The sequence below is a fragment of the Meleagris gallopavo genome, chromosome 7, assembly GCF_905368555.1.
Source record: "Meleagris gallopavo chromosome 7, MGAL_WU_HG_1.1, whole genome shotgun sequence".
NCBI lineage: Eukaryota > Metazoa > Chordata > Aves > Galliformes > Phasianidae > Meleagris > Meleagris gallopavo.
In genome coordinates this window covers 1,360,908-1,382,669 of record NC_139410.1, presented here as the reverse complement: position 1 = coordinate 1,382,669, position 21,762 = coordinate 1,360,908, and the positions used below count along the sequence as shown (strand labels likewise).

The following is a 21,762-nucleotide window of genomic DNA, read 5'->3' as shown; positions in this document are numbered from 1 at the left end:
TCATTTTCATCATTTAGTTCTTCCTCAGAGGATTGATATTTCTTAAGACTGAGTAACAGCAGCCATACTACAACAAATGCTGCTGCTACTCTTTCTTTGCTCAACAAAAAATTTTATCCCACTTCTATTTTTACGTCAGCTATTTCTAAAAAGAATTTAATAATGGGACCATTATACCTTATAGGCCCCTGTTCTTTAATAACTGATACTAATGTGAACAATGAAGAACCCAGAAACCCTTGGATTTTCCTTTAGTGTTACTCTGTCAGTATATTTGGGGTCCTAGTAACCACCCAGTACTTAAAAAAAAAAAAATTAATAGAAATAAATAAAAAACAAAACAAAAAACCATTTTAATTAAGTATCTGGTTGGCTAACCAAGTGTAATGCTATAATGCTACAATGTGATGGAAATAACAGCAACCATCTCAGGGTAGCACAATCCTAGACTACAACCAATGAAAACTAGACTGAATGTACGAACAGCGAATACAGCAACACACACACACAAAAAAAATCTAATTACCTTCAAAAGCCTTCAGAAAAACAAGGAACTCAAGTGAGATGCCTTTGCCTCCTCTGCCAGACCTTAAAAGAGGTCTGGGAAGGGGTGGATCCTGGCTCCAGCTCCTCCGCTCTCATTGCTTACACCTGAGTTCCCCTGGGTTGCCCCTGCCTTCCCACCAGGTACTCAATCACTGCTTCAGGCCGTGGCTGAGCATTTCTGCTGCACAGCTCAAAAGCGCAGACAGGCCAGGCGGGTCTGGCAGCAGTTTACCCAGTTCAACACAGATATGTTTTCAGGGCTATTTAAAGTGGTATCATGAAGAGTGCGTGTGGAGCTAGCAGGTTTGGGGAACTGTCTGGCCGTGCTCTGCTGTGTTTAAGGTCTGATGGTGTCTGGAAGCACAACCTGAGCACTTTTGGTGTTCGCATCATCGAATGACAGCAGACGCTGAGGAAGAAAAGCAGGGGACGTCAGTGCACTCAGAAATGCCTGACCTTTAAATTTAATCTGCCGGCTTCTCGCACCGCTTCTCCCAAAGACTGAAAGAGCTGCGTTTCACGTTATGCTTTTATTTGTCATGTTTGTCGTTAGTTACAAGTAAAAACATTGGAAATCCACTGTAGTTAATACAAAATACAAATAAAGCCACATGAGTTATGCCTTATTTTTTCCTTGCAAACAGTATCTCCTACATGACGCTGTATACTTCAGAGCTTAACTTCTAACAGTACTTGCCTACAGTAGGCTCTTAGCAACTAATTTCCAGTGTGATTTACTGGTCACCGAAACCACCCTCGTGGAGCAGTATCTGCTAAACATGTCACAATGGTGGTTTTTGTCGTAGTTTTTATTTCCCCTATAACTGGTGATGCTAACTACAAGTTGAAGGAAGCAACCTTTTAGTGCAATGTTAAGCATCGGTAGAATTATATTTGTATGTATATAAAAAAATAACCCAATGCATAAACAAACAAGGATGTAAGGCGACCGTTGCGGGTGTTGTGGTTCCCTTTTTTCGCCGCACCCTCACCTTTGTGAAGTGACAGGAATGAACATTCGTAGCGAACGGGCTCCTCTGGAACCTCTCATTTTCCACAAATTTTGCAAAATTAGGCATCCCGTTTTGAGAGCACGGAGGTGATCCCGAGCTAAGTTATTGACAGAGAATCAAATCTCGTGCCTTTGCAGACTCGTTCCTACGTAAACGCACGCCTGTCATCATATTCAATTTGCCTAAAAAAGCATTTTCACCTTTTTGAAGCATTGCCCTTACATCCCTGTTGTTATCTAACTCTTTTGTGTAGATATAACTCTATATATGAAATAATTTGTAAAAAGATAAATTATACTGTTTCCAAAATACTCTGAGATACAAAGTTGTGCAGGTGCAAAGTTTGATAGCATTTTGTTACGAGGATTAAGAATTAATTAATTAGTGTTATCTGAGTATATATTATTTAAGCTGGAAGTATAGATTTAATATAGCGGGCTTTTATTTTTGCTCCCATCCCCCTTTTTCCTTAACGTTTTGTAGCGTTTCATACTTCCTTCAGACTATCTCTGTGTTTCTAATGTTTCTATCAAACTCCTCTCTCTCTTTTTCTTAACTATTTCCAATCCACTAATGGTACAGCAGCCGATTACACATTCATGCCTGTCGCTAACGTATTTCTGTAACTCTGGTAGTTTGAAGTACATCTTTTCATTTCCGTATAAACACGGTCATTTCTTCTAAGCGAGAGACTACTGACAAAAATCCTGTGCCCTCAGAGACCGATGGAGTCAACGTTTCAGTTTTGCTATGTACTCTGCTCTTTTGGCCTTGCGACATCAGGGAGCAAAGCTCCACACCGTCTGCGCAGGTTTGCAGCTGCAGAGGCTGTCAGCGTTCACAGAGCATAGCGAAGAAACCACGCTCAAGTGTTCTCGCTGGTATTTCTACGCTCACATACAAAATTACTCGCAGTACTAAATACTCGGAGAGAGGAAAACTGAAGTATTTGGGCATTCCGATACGAAGCAGTAAATTATCATTGCAGAGAGAAAGCTGGAAGAAACCCGAACACCGCTACCACACGTGTAGCGGAAACCAGTCATTCACTTAGGCAAAACCGTGAGCATCTGAAAGCTGAAGGACGGCTCTGACGTCTTAGGCTGTTTGGTCTATCTGCAGAACAGCTGCTTGGGTTGTTTCTTCATCGGATTCTTCCATTTCTCCGCTGACCGGTTTGCTCCTTTCATCGTACAGTTTCTGGCTGGATTCTTCGAGAGGCATCCCGTACTCTTCATCATCCTCCACAATGGACAGCTCAATGTTGTTGTTCGTCACGGCGCTGCTTTCCATCTTGGCTTCTTTCTCCAAAGAATCAATGACGGCTTTGCTCTCCTCGGCCAAAGAAGTGGTGGGGGTCATATCTGAGTGCATGTCGGCGAAGGACATCTCCTCCTCGTTCTCGGCCTGTATCTCAGTGCTCGCTGTATCTGCCGGTCTGTCTTCGCCTTCAGCGGGGCTTTCTCCTTCACGGGATTTCTTCACGTTGAACGTGAGCGGAACTTTGAAAGGTGAACTCTTGGAAGAGGAGGATTTCTGATGGTGCACCGTAAGGGATTTCTTAATCTTCTCTCTCCGTTCGGGCGAGACGATCTTCGTGCTGATCTTGTTCATCTTCTTCTCGATGTTTTGGCGGGAGAACGCTTTCTTGAGGCTGTCAACCTTCTTCAGGCTGGTCCTTTTAATTTTCTCAGCTCTCGACTCTTCCGCTTTCTCGTCTGCGCTGTCGCCCGCGTCATCTTCTTGATGTATGTCATCCTCTGAAGATAATTCCACTGTGTGCAAGGTTTCTTCCAGCGTTTTGTTCTCATCCACGGGCTCTTCTTTTCCTTCGGTAATGCTGGGAATAGGCTCCTTTGCAAAAACACTGGCAGGGATCTCATTTTCCTCCTGAAAGAAATGACAATATTTGAGTTTCATAGTTCACAGATTTAATAAATAAACCACGACCCTGAACAATTACTTCTTTTTTTTTATAAATTCCAACAGCGAGAGGAAGGATGCTGAACATCTCTTGTTGTTTCAGCGTATTTAACCAGTAACAAGCCACTCGAAGCCCGCTGAACCATTATCTGGTAACAGTTTAAGACTAATGAGCTGTCAACTGTAAGATTTCTCTTTCAGAGTGACTTGGAATGTATGCAGAATAGAAATTCCATTATTTGTCATTTGAATGAGCTTCTCTTTTTAAACACTTCAAAGGTTGTACACCTATCCCCGAGAAGAAGGGTGATATCGTGGCTGCAGATGCCTTGGTGCAGACAGATCACCTGTGCCGGCCTCGTTCTCAACTAGAAGAAAAGACAGTGAAGCTTCTTGGCTAACACTGGACTTAGTATGGCGCATAAAACACGACCCACCATTTATTCTTCTCCTTTCTACGATCACAGTGATCTGGATATTACTTTTGGGAGTTAAGGGCGTGAAGTTTTGCCCACTGGATGCATAATAAGATTTATTATTCCCTGCCTAACCCTACTTCCTTTGGATGGCCTCAGGTCTTTGGGAAGACTCGAGGGGAAGAGTTGTTTGGGAGGGGTTGGCCGAAAACACCGATGCTAGTGTCGATGTGCCTTAAACACACCTCAAAGGCCTCTGTGCTACACGAATGACTGCTCAGGCGCTGAGAATGCTTCTTTGTCTTCGTGGAGAGACAACCAGGGAGTCTGGGGAAAATCTGTAGACCTTTCCTCTCCCGAGGCTCTTTCTGTAGAGTAAGCAATGTGGCCCAGGATATTTAGAATGCATGCTATTCTACAGCTATTTAGATCACAGAAAAAAAATAAAGGGAAATCTTCTTAGCGTACTGGGAATAGCTAGAAAATGGCAACGGAGAAACGAAAAAAAAAGCGTTGTGATTTGGAAGGATTTATCGGTCTTTTTTTGTGTTTGTTTGTTTTGTTTTGTTTTTTAACCAAAAAATTATTGTTAGATATGAGAGCAGCAAGCGCTGAGTGAAATGGTTGTAATAGCCTCAGCTCTCTCCCCAGTGGGCCTGAGCTTACAGTTAAAAGCGGAAAAAAGGCCACATACGCTGCCAAGTTCATGCTCATTATTTCAGGGCTGGACATACAATTGTGAGTACTGAGAGCAGTGTTCTGAGATAGATTTGCTGGCAAGGATGGCAGAAGATGCCGCGCTACTTTGTGCAGTTCTGTTTCTTTCTTTAAAAATAAAACAGTAAAGGCTACTGTGTGGCTCTTCTGCAGCCCAGCAATACGCTGGTGAATACCTGCGTACAAGAGGGACTTGGGCGTGCTGACGAGTTACGCTGCAGGATAAAGAAAAGCATCACCAAAGGGACGGCTGGACGCGGTCTGGATGCTCCCACGGTTTGGGTGCAGTTGCACAGACGGCGCTCTCTCTCTGGTGGGAGCCCTGACAAAGCCAGCACCCTTCTCCATCTGCCGCTGCAGATCTCGCAGCGACCGCGACTACAGAAAGCACCTGCGCCAGCTGTAAGTGAGCCTAACTCTTACTGCAGTACAAACATTTGTATTTTCTTCCTGCTGCAGATAGTGAAATGTGGATTATGTGAGTGGGTGCAGTTTTAAATGACTCCCGAGAGCATGAGAACTCAGTAGAAAACATAATTTACTCGTCCTGTGCATTCTTTGCAAACCTAGGTAATTGCTTATGGTTTTAAACAACTCAGCTGCAAGCTCCTGAATGGCACAGAAAACCGATTTCAGTAAGTATGGGTAGGCTTTTGACTTGTGACTCTAGTAGAGGGCGTCACACAAGCTGAACACGGAGCGGTTAGACCCAGAGGTGACCAGCATGGCTCTCTTCAGGGACAGACTGTGGCCATGTCAGGCTGAAAGACTGCTGAAAATACAAGTATGGATTTCATTTCACCTTCTGTCAAATTTGCGACTCAGTAGAAGGGAAACAGTCAGATTATCCTTGTTTTTGGTTTCTTTTGTTTTTTTTTTTAAATTAATTAATAAAACCGAAACCAAACACCCTCTGTGTGCTAACGAGCCAATGATTCAATTAAAAAGTGATAATAGGGCGTCTTTGACAATCAGACAGTACTGGCAGTTAAGAAATCACGTGTGTCTAAGCTTCCCGTATGGCCTCGCAAACACCAGCCTCCGGGCACCTCCTGCTCTGCTTGAAAAATGGGAGTAGCATGCTTTCCTATCTCACAACTGTAGAAGACCTTAGGATTATGGGAACCATTAAAATGCAAATAAAAATAAATGATTTAGAAGGCTTTGGAAATGCAGAGGTGGGGCAGTAGGAGCGCTCTGTGCTGCAACAGCCTCTCCTATTTCAGTTACTGGTTCGGCATTATAAGTGAGCTGTTGTTAACTTTTAGGCCTAACGTGTCCACATGACATCCGTATTCTCTTCTGATAAACATCTGAGCTGCCTGGTATTTCATTTAGAAAGATGAGAACAATACAGTTAAAAATGCCGACGGTTACAAACTGCATATTTTCCATGAGAGGAGAGGAAAAAAAACAGAGGAGGAACTTTTTACTTCTTCCTCTAGATCTAATCTAAAAAGCTAGGAAAGGAGCAATACCTCTTGTCATTATCTAGATTTGAGTTAAAAAACGGCACTTGCATTTTCTGATGTCAGTTTGTATGTAGCTTGCGAGCCTGAATTCTATTTTTCCTTGTAGAGCTGAAAAGAAGGGTGCAGGATCTCTGCACGCGAGCTGTTGCTAATGCCAGGAGTATCAGCAAAGAAAAAAGCAGTGCCTTCCTCTGGCCGTGATCAGCTCTTCCTGAGTACCTCCCGTAGGTCCTCATCCCATCCACAGCATATGCTGAGAAGGAGCATGGCCACGCTTAGTAGCACGTGACTCTGAAGCCCGAGGCAGCAGGTGGATGTGTGCCTGATGCTGCACAGGGAAGCGCTTTGGTTTGGATTTTTGTTGGATTTGCCATACTGCATGTAGAAAGAGGCCCTCGAGAAGGGGAGGCGGCATTTTTCTGTGCCTACAGCAGTCCTTGTGCTAGGTGCTGTTACAATGCCCAAACGATTACTAGCCTCAAGCTTGTTTTGCTCCGCAAATAGGTATTTCTGTCAGAACATGACTAATGCTCCTAAAAGCAGCCGGAGCTCCGCCTTCACCTCCTTCCCGCCCGTGTTCTTCAGATCAGCATGTCCCAATGGGGCTGGAGCTGCAGGAGGAGGAGGATGTGTCTGGCTGCCCATCTGCACGTCCTGTACGGGCTGCGGTGTCTGTGGCTTGGCCGCCCCATCCCCTTGCCCTAGCTGGATCGCGTCCCGGGGGCCACGCGAGACGTTCCTGTCATTAAACTATCTAAGAATAACCAATATGGAATCAGAGAACCGTTACAGTTAGAAAAGACCTCCAAGATCATCTAGTCCAGCCGACCATCTACCACCAATATTGTCCATTAAATTGTCCCTTAGTACCGTACCTACGCGTTTCCTGAGGACCTCTGGGGACAGTGACTCCACCACATTCCTGGGCAGCCTGTTCCAGTGCCTGACAACTCTTTCAAAGGAGAAGCTTTCCCTAATATCCAGCTTGAACCTCCCAAACGAGAGCACTCGTCTGGGGATGAAGCGTTCACCAAGAGCAGCATCTGACATGGGTTTGAGTATCAGGGTGCTCAACCCCAGGCTGTAACCTTGTCATACTGCATCTGGCCTACTTTCACTAGCAAACATGACACGTTACTGAAAAGTTCAACACGGGCCTTTCTCCTCTTGAATTCTGCTTCTACAGCTAAAAGTAAAACGGCCCACCAAACCACCACCAAAAACCCAGTCATGTGGCAAGCACAAAATAACAATGCCAAAGCTTAACAAGGATTTTTGAAACAGTCATTTCAGTGTTTTGCTAAATTGCTGTGTCATTTGTAATAACTTCAGCATCCCCGGACACTTGGATACGGTGACATTAAAATATGCCACCAATTACCACAAATATACTCCAACTATTATACGAAGGAGCAATGCAGACAGTCTAGGGAGAGAAAACTGCTGTTTTGATTTTCACTCTGAGCTCCTCTCCGAGCTGGAAAAGTGGGTCCTCGTAAGAAAGGTGCTGTGTGAAGTCCGTTTTCATTTCGAGTTGAAAAGAAGTCTCCCCAGACCGAAGTCGCACGCCATCAGTTTCACCTTTGTTTTTAAAGAAATCTGGCATCAGTATGGCCTCGCTGACTTCTCTTTCCTGGTATTGTTTTTCTCTGGAAAAGCAGAAATCCCAGCCAGCCTTCTGCTCTCTTTTCCCTCCCTCCAATTACCCCACGTTGGCTAGCGCTCCTCTAACCCCTGCCCCTCCCGTGGGGAGCCTGCTTGTGCTCCTGGCAAGTTTTCACTTTCCTGCTGGCTGCATCCTCCCAGTGGAAAATCTCATCTCCTGCCTGGAGCGAGCCCTGGGCGCGCCCCGGAGCACCCCAGCCATTGCCTTCATCAGCTGAATGGCAGCCTGCCTTGCTTAATGCTTGTGTATTATATATTGTGTATAGGTCCCTCCCCACCAGAACATGGTCAGTGACAACCTTGTGACAGAGGCTGTGTTTTAGGACCCAGCATTAAGGAAGGGCTCTGACTTTAATGGATGTAAGCAGTTCCTAACTTTGCAGAGCTGGTTAGTAGCAGGAAGCAAGCTGTCAGGATGCTGCTTCGTCCTCCAAACATCTCCTATGTGGTTTCTTTCACTCACAGCCCGCAGTTGTTGTGGTAGCAGCGGGGTCCCACATGCACAGCACTTCACTCTACGTGCTCTGCCTTCTAAAAATGCTAAAAGTTGGGTTTCCTAAAGGAAAACGCTGTATACCTTGTAATACGTGTCATGAAATTTCCGCGCCCCTGCTCGAGTTAAGCACAGCCTCCCCGTGGGGTGCAGTAAAGATGTGGGCCTGGAGGTGCCCATTCTCAGCTAACAGGAGGTGGCCATGCTCTGACTCACAGAGGCAGCTCCCAAAGCTCTCAGAGGAGGCCAGCAACGTGCGTCTTTCCATTTAGCTCTTCCAGGAATAATTTTCACATTCCTTCTGGGGTGGAAACTACAAGGGCCCCTCCTCTCCGGGCCACGCCACACACACTGTCATTTGGGAGAACAATAAGCAGAGCGGAGGGGGCTTCCTCTCCGTGAGGACGTGGCTGGACGCTGGCCAGACCTGCCAACTTGGTCGAAATTAAGGGTTTGTTTGGTTGCTTTGTTTTTTTTTTCTTTTTTAAACAGGAATCAACTGTCCAAGAAGCAGAGCGAGCAACTGACGCCATAATACGCAGCCGACAAACTCAGTGTACTGAGCTGTGACACACCCGAGCTGTACGTTCTGTATGTCTCTCTCCTTTTTTTTTTTTTACCCCTCTCCTTTCCTTTTTCTTTTCTTTTTTTTTTTTTCCTTTTCTCTCTCTTTTTTTTTTTTTTTTTTTTTTCCAGATGAAAAACTCACGTCCTGTGTTTAGTTAAAGCTCATGCTGCGTTCTGTCCAGCCCATTGCTTAAAAAGGGGAAAATATGCAAACTGCTGCTATCACTGGACGGGCTCCCGGGAGGTTTCGCTGCATTTTTAGCTCCTCTCTGATGAGGTGGGAGTGGGGCAGGGGCTGCACTTCTGCCCTGCTCTTGTGGGCAGATGAAGGGTGGTGTCCAGGGGCTCTTTCCCCAAGCTGGCCAAACATGAGCAAACCGGGATCTTTCCCAAAGTTTGCTAAGAGTTAACCGAAGCGGCTCTGTGCCCAAGTTTGCTAAAAGTTAGGAAAACAAGGGATCTGTGCGCCAACTTAGCCGTGAGTTAGCAATACGGGACTGTGCTCCGAGTCTGCAAAATGGGCTCCTTCTCTGAGTTTGCTAACAGCTGTTAGCAAAACTCCGAGAAGGCTCTTTCGGAAAGTTTGGTAAGAGGGGTCATGGTGCCTTTCTCAAACTTCACTAAGGGCTGGGGAAACAGCTCCCGCCCCCTGGGTTTGCTAAGAGTTGGCAAAAGGGGACTTTTGCTACAAGTTAACCGGGCAGGGCTCTTTCCCGAAGTTTGCAAAGAAAGGGACCTTTCCCCGAGCTTGCCCGGAGTTACAACGGGCCCTTCCCGCAAGCTGGCGAGGCGCCAGCAGCAGCGGCAGCAGCAGCAGCAGCAGCGGCAGGGCTCCCTCCCTCCCCACGTCCGCCAGCGGCATCAAAGCGGGCCCCGTCCCGCCCCGCTCCTCACCTGGAAGATGAGCACTTTGAAGCGGTCCCTGCGCAGGAGCTGCGCGTGGTGCTGTTCCAAGCGCCGCACCTGCGCGCACTGCCGCTCGAGCCGCTCCCGCACGGCGCGGGTGTGCGCGCACACCTTCTGCGACTTCTCCAGCAGCTTCTCCACCGCCGCGCCCGTAGCCCCGTGGCTGCGGCACAGCTTGCCCAGATCCCCCTGGATGCCCTTCACCGCCCCTTCCAGCCCCCGCTGCCTCTGCTCCATCTGCCGCTGCTGCCCTTCCACCGACTCCAGCATGGACACCAGCTTTTCCAGCAGGGCCAGCACGGTCAGGGCGTTCACCTGCCCTCCGCCCGCAGCCTCCGCCGGCGGCGGCACCGCGTTGCCCCCCGCCGCCTCCCCCATGGCTGCCCCGGCACGAGCCGCCGCCCGCGGCCGCCGCTCTTAAGGGCTGCGGGAGGAGCCCGGCCCCGGTGTCGGCCCGCCCTGGGCGGTGGAGGGCTTCCCGGGGCGGGCCGGTCCCGGCGCCGGGCTCGAATCCCATCGCTCGTCGTCGGTAGGTGGCGAGAGACACCGAGGAATGCATACCGCTTTCCTGATTCCCGCGGCTCTTCCGAGCCTGCTGAAAGTGCTCGAGGTTCGTCCTGCACCCGTACTCTGCGCGCCATCGGGAGAAACTGCAGTAACGTAGCCAGCACGAAATGCGCATAAAAAAGATACGAAACTTGTCCCACTCCCTAGCAAAGCAAATTCATGGGTAACATCTCTGTCTTAGCTGCAAGGCCTCTCGGCCCGCACCATGGACTATTCTTTGGGGGACCCACGGTTCAAGAGGTTCTGCTTGGTGCCACCCACCCTGGGGATGCACCGTGGGAGAGACGGTGCTGTGTCAGAAGCGATCAGATGGCCCCAAAATGGTGCCTCTTCTAGCCAGCCACGGCATTCCAGCTGGTGGCTTTGACAGCAGCTGTCAGATCCGATTACATGGCTCATTTTTTAACAGAGCTGTCAAGTCGGCTGAGCCGTTTGGTCTTTGAGGAATCAGCATTTTGATCACAGAACTGTGGAATCACAGAATAGCTTGGGTTGATGTGTTGCCACCCGCCAGCTCAGGCTGCCCAGCACCCCATCCAACCTGACCCTGAACACCTACAGGGGTGGGGCATCCACAGCTTCTCTGGGCAGCCTGTGCCAGCACCTCACCGTCCCCTGAGTAAAAAATTTCTTTCTAACATTTGGCTTAAATCTACTTTCTTTCAGACCACTGCCCCTTGTCCTATCATCATCAGACCGTGTAAAAAGTCGGTTTACTTCCTGCTTGTGAGCCCCTTTCAAGTACTAGAAGGTCTCCCCGGATCCTTCTCTTCTCCAAGCTGAACAAACCCAGTGGCCTCAACATTTCCTCGTAGATGAGGTGCTCCAGACCTCTAATCATCTTCACGGGCCTCCTCTGCACCCGCTCCAAGGGCTCCACGTCTGTGCTGTACTGGGGGCCGCAGGTGAGGACGCAGTACTCAGATGGGACCTCAAGAGGGCACAGTACAGGAGGACAACAGGACCATCACCTCCCTCGTCCTGCTGGCCGCCCGTCTTCTGATGCAGCCCAGGATACTGCTGTTCGGTCCCAAGACAGACCTCTGTGGGACACCGTTTGTGACCAGCATCCACCCAGAGATGGACGCAGAGCCATTGACAACAGTCCACTGGCTACACCCGTTCAGGCAACTGTACGCTGAATCCTTCAAATCTGTATCTCTCCAATCTAGAGATAAGAACGTTGCGTAGGACCGTGTCAAAGGCCTTGCAGAAATCCAGGGAGGTGACATGAGTTGTTCTTTGTCTACTGATGCCGTCACTCCATCACAGAAGGCCACCAGTTAGGTCAGGCATGATCTGCCCTTGGTGAAGCTGTGCTGGCTGTCTCGGATCACCTCCTCATCTCACACGTGCCTTGACGTCTCTTGCACGAAGATCTGCTTCATAATCTTCCAGGCACAGATGTCAGGCTCACCGGCCTGTACGCTGATGCTGATTTTATATTTTTTAAGCTTTACTGATTAACTTGGAAGGGTGGCAGAGGAGCTTTTTGCCAAGTTGTGTTGCAGGTTTTACTGGTGAGAAACTTCAGAGAGAAAAACATTTTACGTTTATTTAGAACGAAGAAGCATTAAAGAGATCAGATTTATCAGGGTCATCTCCTGCAAGCCAAGAGCGATTTGCACGTAAAATCAATGTGTGTGAATTGTACGGACAGAAATTTGAGGTTAACTCACTCATAAGTCACGTGATGCTCAGGATAATAAATATTTTATGCTGGAGCATTAATACTAATTTATTAGCCATGGAATAAGAGGTATGGCAGGAGGGAAGGAGAGGGGAGATAATAGGGGAGAGAAGGACTGCAGGGGCTGTAGACATCATCCTCGGATTTCAGATCAAAGCTCCCACTGTCTGTAACGGTATCGGGTGCGGCCATCTAGATGGGAAAACTGATAGCATCCATTTTGTGGTGTGCTATAAAAATCACAGCGAGATTCATTTATTCCACTGCATTTGGCACTAAGAGTGGTTAAGTGTTGGAACTGGCTGCCTAGGGATGTGGTGGAGTCACCATCCCCGGAGGTGTTCAAGGAACGCATAGATGTTGTACTGAGGGACACGGCCGGGGGGAAGTACTAGTGATAGGTGGATGGCTGGTCTGGATGCTCTTGGAGGTCTTTTCCAACCGTGCTGATTCTATGATTCTATGATTCTCTGGCCCAGTACACAGAACTCGGCCCTGGGGATCCTTAACTGGCTCTGTGCGGCCTTGTTGGTCTCACTCGATCTGCTGGCTGCTCATCACTGCATGTAGAAAAGGGCTGTTGCTCCAGCCTTGTACAAATTGGGGTTGTTGCAGGAGAACAAATATATGGGAATGGGAAATTTGGAGAATCACCGCTGGGAGAGATTTTAATATTTGGGGAAAGAGAAAAAGATGAGGATGCCTGACAGGAAATGTATCATCATAAAGGAACATGACACTGCAATTTTGCTTCTTGTGCAAATGGCATCCAGCGGAACTTAATATGCCACCAAGAAATCCACTTCCACTTTATCGGCCAGACTAAATCATGTTATGCACAGGAGACTTCCTTTTGCTGTGCGCCAAACAGCAGTAATTCTGCTCAGACTTGTAGACAAGTGAAAAAATAAGCCACATAAAAATACCATATGTGCCAAGAATTTTCTGTGTATTTCTTCAGGTGCTTGAGGAGCCCAGTAATAAACTATGATTTTTCTTTGAAAAGCAAATTAAGTTTATGCGATGGGGGAAAAGAATAGCTTCTTTAGCTTCAAGTACAGGAGGATTCCTCAGCTGCTCGGTTGGACGTTAAGCAGCTCAGACAAAAGTGAGGTCAGGACATCAGCAGACACAAATTGAATGGCATATGGGCAGGCTGGACTTGCCAATTTCTTGTTTTCATTGAGAGAATATGTGGGGCACAGTGCAGGATAAGCGAGTCCACTTAGATCAGAATAATAAAGTTATAAGAGGACCTAGCTGATATTAAAAGGACGTGGAAAATAGTAGGATCTGCAGAACGGAGCATTGCTACCTGCTTGGAGATGGCTTTGATTTTGGAGCAAGGAACCAGCGTGACCCTTTAAGCGTCATCCCACGTCCAGGCTTTTGTGGTGGGTGTGAACGGTGGCACTAGGGAACTTGAGCTTGGTGTATTTCTTGTGGTGGTGTGCGTTTTGTGGAGCCAAAGCCCTTTCCAATTGGAAGATTGGCTTTTATTTCTTCCAAAGACGTCAGCTTCTGTTGAAGAATGTCCTCTTTTTTCTTTACTTTTTTTTTTTTCCCCCTCCCAATTTGAGAATGTATATGAAATGTGTATGTATATGTATACATATGTCATATGTATATGACTGAGCTGTCTTCACCTTTTTTTCCTAGACGATTCTGTAAAAATGGAGATAGCTTTTAGTGAAAAGCAGAGCTACCCTGTCTGCTCTCTCTCCTCTAGAAGAGACTGAAAATCAGAATGCTTTTAGAGTTTGCTGCTGAATACATGTGGTTACTTTTTACGCCAGGACACTCTTTATTACAATCTTTTCTGTGATTTATCATCTTGAGGAATTTCTCATGGGACATTGGCCAAAGCAACCTTCTTGGAGAGGCAGCGTGTTTCCATGTTGCTGTGCGGGGCTTTGCTCAGGATGATGCTTCTCTCCAACAGAGGGGAGTTTTTGGAAATTGGGAATTATGGTCAGGACTACACTGATAAAGAATCATCCTTTATCCGGCACATACTTCATTATTGGTAAAAGGCTGATGGTGGAGCCTTTCCTCCCTCGTAATCAAGCTGTTTGGAAGAAGAAGATAATGAAATCACCTGTAATGGAAGCAAACGGAACATTAATTATGTGAAAAGCAGCTGAATTTAGGCGATCTGTTTTCTGCGGACAGTTGGGGAGACTCGCGTAACTTTCCATCTGCAGAGATACTGCCGTCCCTGTCCCTCGAATCTTGTGCTTGGGGTGAGCCACCACGGAGCTGGAAAACAGCCAGCATCTCTCCCTCATTGCCACGGCAGCTGTCATGTTGTGTCACGGTGCATCGCGTTGCTCAAACGACATCGCGGGAGATAACAGCGCAATGCAAAGCGAAGCGTTATAAATCCGACATGGCATGTCCAAAACAATACTTGCTTTTAGTAGATCAGTTATCCTTTAAAAGGGAGTATTTAGGTTTGTGCTTAGATAATTCAGTAGCTCCCGTCTCTGGTAGGAGTGATGTCGGCCTGAGTTACTCCTGATGAGCGGTGACGACGGGGCAAGAAGGCATGAAAAGGATGAAGAGCATCGGGCTTTGGGTGCACGTCCCAGAGCTGTCTCATGTGATCAAGGCAAGGATCCTGGGGCTGCTCACGGTAACCCTGTAAGAGAGAGGTGAACGGGATCTGCTATAGACTGGCTGGCTTCGGTTCTTAACGGGCATAATTTTCAGCTATTGAAAACCTGCTAATTTCGTTATATAAAAAGCTGCATATTTTTCAGAGTCCCTGTTGAGGTTAGAAGATAAAAAAGGTTAAATCAGCTCCTGGCTCCTAGTATTAATATCGTATTTATTACTGCGCAGCCATTACGGGTGTTTATTCAGAAATATTGAATAAGCAGAAAGTCATCTGCATAGGACACGGCGAAAATGTCAAGCTGCAAATTAGCTTGTTTACTCAATAAGCAGCGAGGTTTTTCTCAACGTTCTTTTATGAGCTGCCATACCCTGGGTTGCAGGCGAACCCAAGTGTGAAGCCAAGCCTTGGGCAGGGAGATCTTGCTTTGTAACTCGGACAGGGCTAAAAAGTGGGCTGAAGAAACAGAGCCTCGGGACTTCTTATTTTGTAAGGTGTTCCTAAAAACAGTTAATGAATGAAAAGCAAATAAATAAGTAGATAAAAGCCTGTTTCGTAATTGCTAAACGTGTCTGTTCAACATCGCTACTCGCTCTGCTATGCACTCAGCGTTAGAGCTGCTCCGTGGCATTGTACTATGCTATGGAGTATTGCTTAGCTTGCTTCTTTCTGCATGATTTCCAGGCACTGGAAGATACCCTGGTGCGTTAAGGCAAGTGAGGTGCAGCACTGTCATTCTAGATGCTGTTTAGCTTTATACTCTCATGCACAGACAGGAAAAAAAAAACAACCATCAAAAACTGGCTGTTGTAAACTACCTAAACCCCATCCGCTGTTTCGTGCGGTGCAGAAGCACATACTTCAAGAGAGCACAACCTAAAGGGGCAGCATGATTTTAAAGATGCATTTTCCCCATACGCATTCAATGTCATTGGGTCAGCCTGCCGGTAGCTACCTTCTGCAGCTTTAATGAGATTCAAGAGGACCAGGCCGGCAGGACCAGCGTCATCTCTGTGTCTTTTCCCATAGCCACACTCGTGAGCATCCGGCATCTGAGAGCTCTCCATCCTGAGATATAGGAGCGTGGGTGTTAATAAAAATGAAGTGATTAAAAATAAAGCCTCTGGCCGAGTTGCACTCAAGATATTTGCCAGACGGATGGTGCAGGAGGCTCGCAGTGAGTCGCTGGCTGCTTTGAGAAGAGCAGATCCAGGCTAAAAAGAAAATAATTGAATTTTCTCCGTGGAATATTTCAGCAAATACTTCCACGTCTTCTCCACTTACTAAATACGGTAATATTTAGACAATTGGAGCACATGAAATGCCAGGTTGTAGGAGCTTAAAGTCTTCTGATTTAATCATCGTAATAATTTATTTTAATAATTTCAGTTTAATAGTTTTCCGCTCTCACGACAAATCTGACCGCCTTCAGGACAGCCTGGTTTGACTGCCTTCGATGGCGGTTATCGTGCCACCTTACATCTTGCACTGCTCTGTGCTCTCTGGCCTGGCTGTTGCCTGCTGCCCATCTCCATCCCGTTTCCAAGCCCAGGCACGTCCCGTCCCATGCCGTTCCCCAAAGGACAGCCAGCTTGTCGTGCCTAACACAAACCTTGGAGCATGCCAGCAAACTGCTGCCTATTGCTTGGTTTCTTTGCCGTAAAACTTCTAATTAGGAAGCGGTTAGTTTTGCGCCTTGGTCTTCTCTCCGATATTATTCAGGCTCTGGTTACCTCTCCCTGCTGTCCTCCTTCCTCTGTCTCATGTAAAAATGGCCTTTTAAGATAAGTCGGCTTCTGATCTCTGTATTTTTGCCTGTTGCCTTGTACGTCTCTTTTTTAAAAGCTCGACGAGAGCCACTTTATGCGAAACTCGTGTCATTATTATTTTTTTTTTTCTTAGGTTTGAAAGGATTTTGCTTTTAAAGGGGAAATAGCACATCTCTGCACTCTTCTCCATCGTACCGGGCGAAGTGGGGATTTTGGAATAGTGCCTGAGGAGCGGTTTGGCACTCAGCAGTGATGGATGTTGAGAAGAGCCGGCTGATGTCCCTTGACACCTTTGTTCTGCTTAGAGGTGAATAATGCCCACCTAGGACGGCTTCTCAGAGGCAAGATTTCAGTAAGTGAATTGTGTCAGCTTTTAAAGAGTTAATGGAAACTGTTTTCAAAAAGCATTTACTTATTTCTGGTTTTGTTTTCTCGTCACAAATATGTACCAAGCTCAGCGTGACTTGGCCAGCCAGCCAGGTCAGGTGGGACTGGGTCCTCTTCCCCCAAGGACCACCAGCAGACCTATCTCCCTTGCAGGCGTGATGCCCAAGCAGCACATCCTGCATGTCCTCCAGCCTCCAGCACCTGCCTTCAGCTCCAACCCTGGCACGACGATCCTCTGCAATGACCCCTCAAGCCTTGTAGGGCCCCACGGCGCTGGTGGCAGAGAGCAGCCCGTGGCCCTGCTCCTCACCAGGCGGGTCTGTCACCTTGGCCAGGCCAATCCCCATCAGCACGTCAGGGCTGCGGCAGGGCTCCAAGCAGCAGACGCAGCCGTCGCTGCCGCTAATGAGTTTGTTGCCGCGCCTCTAATGAGTGAGTGCTGTGGGTACATTTTCTCCTGCGCTGGTTTCCCAGGCCCCTTCTTGAGAAAGCAAACCCGATGCAGATGAAAGTAATATTGCAGTCCGCTAGATAAAATTGCTTCCTTTGTTAATTTTTCTTTTCCTTTTAATTTCCTTTTAATCAGTACAGAGTCTCTGGAGGCGTCAAAATCAATACTTTTTGCATGCCCTCTGCTGCTGCTTTTGAAACTATTTGCCCTTATTAAGTAATGTTTCCCTACCAGACATGGCTATTCCTGGCTGACCAGCATCCCTACTGCCAGGAAGATTTCTAGGAGGAAAGAATCTAATGCAGCCACATACTGACTGATGCACACAAACGAAAGCCACCACTGCTTGTGCTTCTCTCGACACATTTTCCATAGACTTCTGGAAGGTTCTCTGTGGAAAGAGCAGCAGCCTGCTTGGCGCGCACACATTCTCTGGCACCTCTAAGCAATGGGAAGAGGTGTGTGCATGCCACTCCGTGCCATCTGCCATGCCAGCCTGCCCGGCTTGCTGCACCTTGCTAGGATCCTGGCTGTGGTGGGCAATGGCTCAGAGGCTCAGATTTGTAGTCCGTATGAAAGCCACGGAGGAAGGAGGAAAACCATTTAAAACATCCCATTAGAATGTCACTCCACAACTGAAAGAACCCGTTACAACTTCTATGGAGCTCTGTACATTTGTTTTCCTGTTCCGCACGATGTGTTTGGCTCAGACGTGCTACCCCCCCATTTGTAACCAACCTTGGCAGCCTGGAAGGAGCCCCTCTGCACCCACCCCAGAGCTCTGAGCGCCTTTTCCTCACACTTCTGGTCACGCTGGTCCAAGGTGCAGCCCCTTGCCTGCTGTTGCAGTTTGTCTTTGTACCGTGGAGCTTGCCAAACTCGCTGGCCTTGCCAGAGTCGAGCCCAGGCTGTTGGCAGCACCTCCTGCCTCACGTGCTTGCCCTCACTGCTAATCTGTCCTTGATTGCAGACCCGGCATACATTGTTGTCAATTAGCTGTGCCTACGGACACGCCGTGTAATGGCCTTAATGCTCAGGATCTGGCCCATGTTCCCCTCTCTGCGGACTGCCGAAGGATGCCTTTGGCTGTGTGCCTGGCCAGGGAAGCCGGGCATGGAGCAGCAGTACATGGCTGCTCACTGCAGGGCATGGTGGAGGTGAGGACAGCAAGGGGAGTGGCAGCCTGGGGCTGGGATGGGGCTTCCCATGGCTTCAGGAGTTGTGGAGCAGCCTCGGGGCACCCTCAGGACAGCCTTACTGTCATCATCTCCTCCCCTCCTAGCCTTGGGTGTAGTGCAACAGCATGGATGTAAATTTTTCAGAAGACTTCAGTGCAAAATGCTGAGGCAGCAGCACTGGGCAGTACTCTGAGGCTGTCATCATGGTCACAGCAGGCAGCAGTTCCCATTGCCTTCACATCAACAGCTCAGGGTTATTACTGCACCTTAAGGATCCCTAAAACTGGGCACTCCTCAAAAAAAAAAAAAAAAAAGAAAAAAAAAGAGGGAAATAACCAAATCTCCATCTCTGAACCAGAGGCCAGCAGTACCTGCAGGACTACAGGACCTGGAGTACAGAAGGACACCCTGAGCTCTGCATCTCTACTCAGCAATGCCGTGGCTGTTGCTAAGCGACAGGTGATGCTTGCTCTAGCCAAAATTTGGCTCTTAAAGGTACGTTTGCAAAGAGCAATCTTTTGTGTGCGTGAAATTAATTTGCAGTTATGCGCCGTTATATTAGGTAAAAGTAATAGAGTTTTGAAGTGCTTTGGTGTGGCATTAAAATGGGACAGAGCACGTCACAAAGGCACTGCGCAGCCAAAACTCAAAGTCCTCCCCTTTAATTAATTGGAGTTTAAAGCCAGGATACCTTCCTCACCAAAATAAATTAACAGTAAATCAGGCTGCAGAATAAATGAGTAAATTAAGTCGGTCTGGTTGAAAAGTTCAAAGAGAAGCATGTCCCTGGGCTGATGAGTTGTGGATCCATGCAGCTCCCAGGGGCTGCTCGGGGAGCTGTGGGGCAGGGAAAGGTGCTCCGCTGTGCTGCTGTCAGGTGGTTGCCACATCTTTTCTAATTAAAATAAAATCATCTTAGGATTCCTGAAATGAATACTTGGTATAATAGATTCTGAAAGTGATGAAAATGTTTTCATTAAATAGTGAGAGAGGGAGAGAGACCCTGTGAGGCACAGCGTTTTATCTCAAGTCTCTAATAACATTAATAAACTCTTTAATCTTTGTCACGTTTATGACTTAATGGCAATCCTTACAGACGTGACAGACAAGTGAGCGCTGTCAGGTTCTTCTAACCTCCACGTAGCCATATTCTTTATGGCAATGTGTGATGGAGGACGGGGAAGTGTCATCCCCATCTCACCTCCACCTCAACTCCCCGTACCCCAGCACTGACCGGGGTCTGTGCTCCGTTGGCTGTTGTTCAGCTGGACGCTGATGGCAAAACGAGCCATTGCCATTAATCCCTCCTTTATTTGCATGGTTTTGACGCCGTCAAAACAGATGACACTCATGTAGCATAAGGAGAATTTTTAAACAGGAGCATTATGTTTTAAAACCCTAATAAAAGCAAAATAAATGCTGGAGTTTGAATTTAGAGAAGGGCAGGAAAAAAAGGCTATTCTGTGCGGGTGAAGTAATGAAGGTACCGGCTGGTAACAATGTTTAATAGCACATTAATGCTGAATTACTTTGGAGTTTCTGCAGAAGTTGAGATGACATCCACATAAACACCAAATGAATTTCATATGATCGGTATTATCATAAAAAGCACCAAATGAATTAGTAATGATGGAACACTTAAACTAAAACGTTCTCTTTCCTCATCTCCTGTCTCTTTTATGCACTGCTCTGGTCACTTTTGTCCAACCACATGACCCTTCCTTTCCTTCGTCTTTCGGTTTTTAAAGGATGTACTTCTGCGTGACTGCGTTGTTCCACACGTGGAGCAAGGCATGGACCGGTCCTCGTGACAGCGCTGCATTGGCACTGCGATGAGAAGGGCTGGTGGGAAGACATCCAGACTTCTTGCTGGGAGAATGATGGCGGCTGACCGCGACTGTGGCAACAACGATTGCTGCTGGATGGCCCCACGCGTACGCTGGCCTTGGGGCACCTTGTACAGTGCTCAGTTACCTAAGTGGCCTCTCTTGCAGGCCCAGCAAATCCCCTACTGATGCAACTGCTGGATTGCTGAGAACTTTCAGAGCAGGACATCGGGCTGCTAGGAGGACGGCACTGCAGGGCTGTTTGCTGGGAAGGTATAGATGCCAGGCACGGCTCCAGGGAACCGAGCAGCCCCTTGAGTTTAGAGCAGCAGCTACTGCAAAGGAAACTGCTGTGCAATATCCATCACTGTGCTGTTGCTGCTGGGCCCTGGGCCATCACGTGTGCGTGGCTTCTGTGACAGGAGTAGCATCGTGGAATTACATTACCAGTTAATTCGCAAATGATGGTCAGATGTACTCAACAGTCCAAAAGACAAAAAAAATAAATAATAATAATAATAATAAAAAAAAAATAGAAGGAGAGATGGGTTTCATCTTCCCGTGTGCCTTGTAGCTGGTCCTTCTAGACCATTCTGCATCTGTCAGAATCAGTGCCCTGGGAGCAGTCATCATTTTTATTAACCATTAAACAAGAAGCTCCTTTTTATTTGAAAATGTAAACCATGCAGGGAGTGCTATCAATGGCCTTTATCCCAGCTCACAATAATCTACGCCGCTGGGAGCTACCCAAAAACTGACCACGAGCAGGGCTGGATGCACCTGGAGGACCTTGCCTATGTGTGCCCGATGCGAAGTCATCCCCGGGTGCCTTACAGGGCCCTGAGCAAGCCCGAGGGTGAGAAGCTGCCATAGGGCTGGCACACAGGACAGACTATAGGGCAGACTCCCTGCGTGCTATTTTTTCAGATTTATTTTTCTTGTGCTGCCTTGGCTGCTTCTGTGTGAGACTGCAAAATATTGTACTGCTTTGTGGCTCTCATTCAAAATAAATAAATAAATAAAGGGGCAAAAGTTAACAGAAAAGCGTTGTTTTTTTTTTTAGAAAAACTGCATCTTTGTTTTCAGCAGCCTTCCTGCTGGGATGAAACTATTAATCAAACAGCAACTGAAATAAATTAAACCCACCTAACACAGACAACCCTATGTCAGATGGAGGGCGCAGTGCCACTGGAGAGGTCTCTGTACACCTGTCGTGCTGCCCAGCCCCGTCTAACACCACGCCAGTGGCCACGTGCACGCGGGGTGAAGAACACAGATTTTGGCTTCCATGTCAAACAGGAGGATCTAATGGGCTCAGCTGGCCAATAACTGAAGTTATTGGAGGAAAAGTCCAACCCAACCCAACCCAACCCATGGTTAATCCCGGCCCCACCTTGCCTCCACACCGATGGGTGCCTGTAGATACCTTGCAAACAGCCACAAAGCCATGAGTAAAAGCGAGGTGCGTGGCCTTTATGTGCAGTAACGAGCCTGCCCCTAATTGCTGTCTAACTTCCACTCGCACGCGGAGCTCGGAGCATGGCGAGGCGTGCATAATC

The 21,762-nt window shown here is 47.5% G+C and overlaps 1 protein-coding gene and 1 long non-coding RNA gene across 7 annotated transcripts; one reads left to right on the top strand and one right to left on the bottom strand.

Moving 5' to 3' along the window:
- Positions 1-1,061: 1,061 nt before the first annotated feature.
- Positions 1,062-10,108, bottom strand: CAVIN2 (caveolae associated protein 2). The gene is made up of 2 exons (XM_010713381.2): positions 9,707-10,108; positions 1,062-3,449 (listed from the first exon to the last, which is right to left on the bottom strand). Exons 1-2 carry the CDS (start codon positions 10,094-10,096, stop codon positions 2,658-2,660), a joined length of 1,182 nt encoding a protein of 393 aa, XP_010711683.2. The 5' UTR covers positions 10,097-10,108; the 3' UTR covers positions 1,062-2,657.
- On the top strand, positions 8,069-21,327 carry LOC146543921 (uncharacterized). Of its 6 annotated transcripts, XR_014884562.1 has the most exons (7): positions 8,069-8,827; positions 8,942-10,328; positions 10,952-14,586; positions 16,495-16,713; positions 16,902-17,180; positions 18,736-18,872; positions 20,126-21,327. It is a non-coding gene; the product is annotated as an uncharacterized LOC146543921 (long non-coding RNA). The 6 variants fall into 6 exon arrangements; XR_014884564.1 differs by lacking the exon at positions 16,902-17,180 and having other exon boundaries at positions 8,070-8,827; positions 10,952-14,618; positions 20,126-21,325; XR_014884559.1 differs by lacking the exon at positions 16,902-17,180 and having other exon boundaries at positions 8,070-8,827; positions 20,126-21,324.
- Positions 21,328-21,762: the final 435 nt, after the last annotated feature.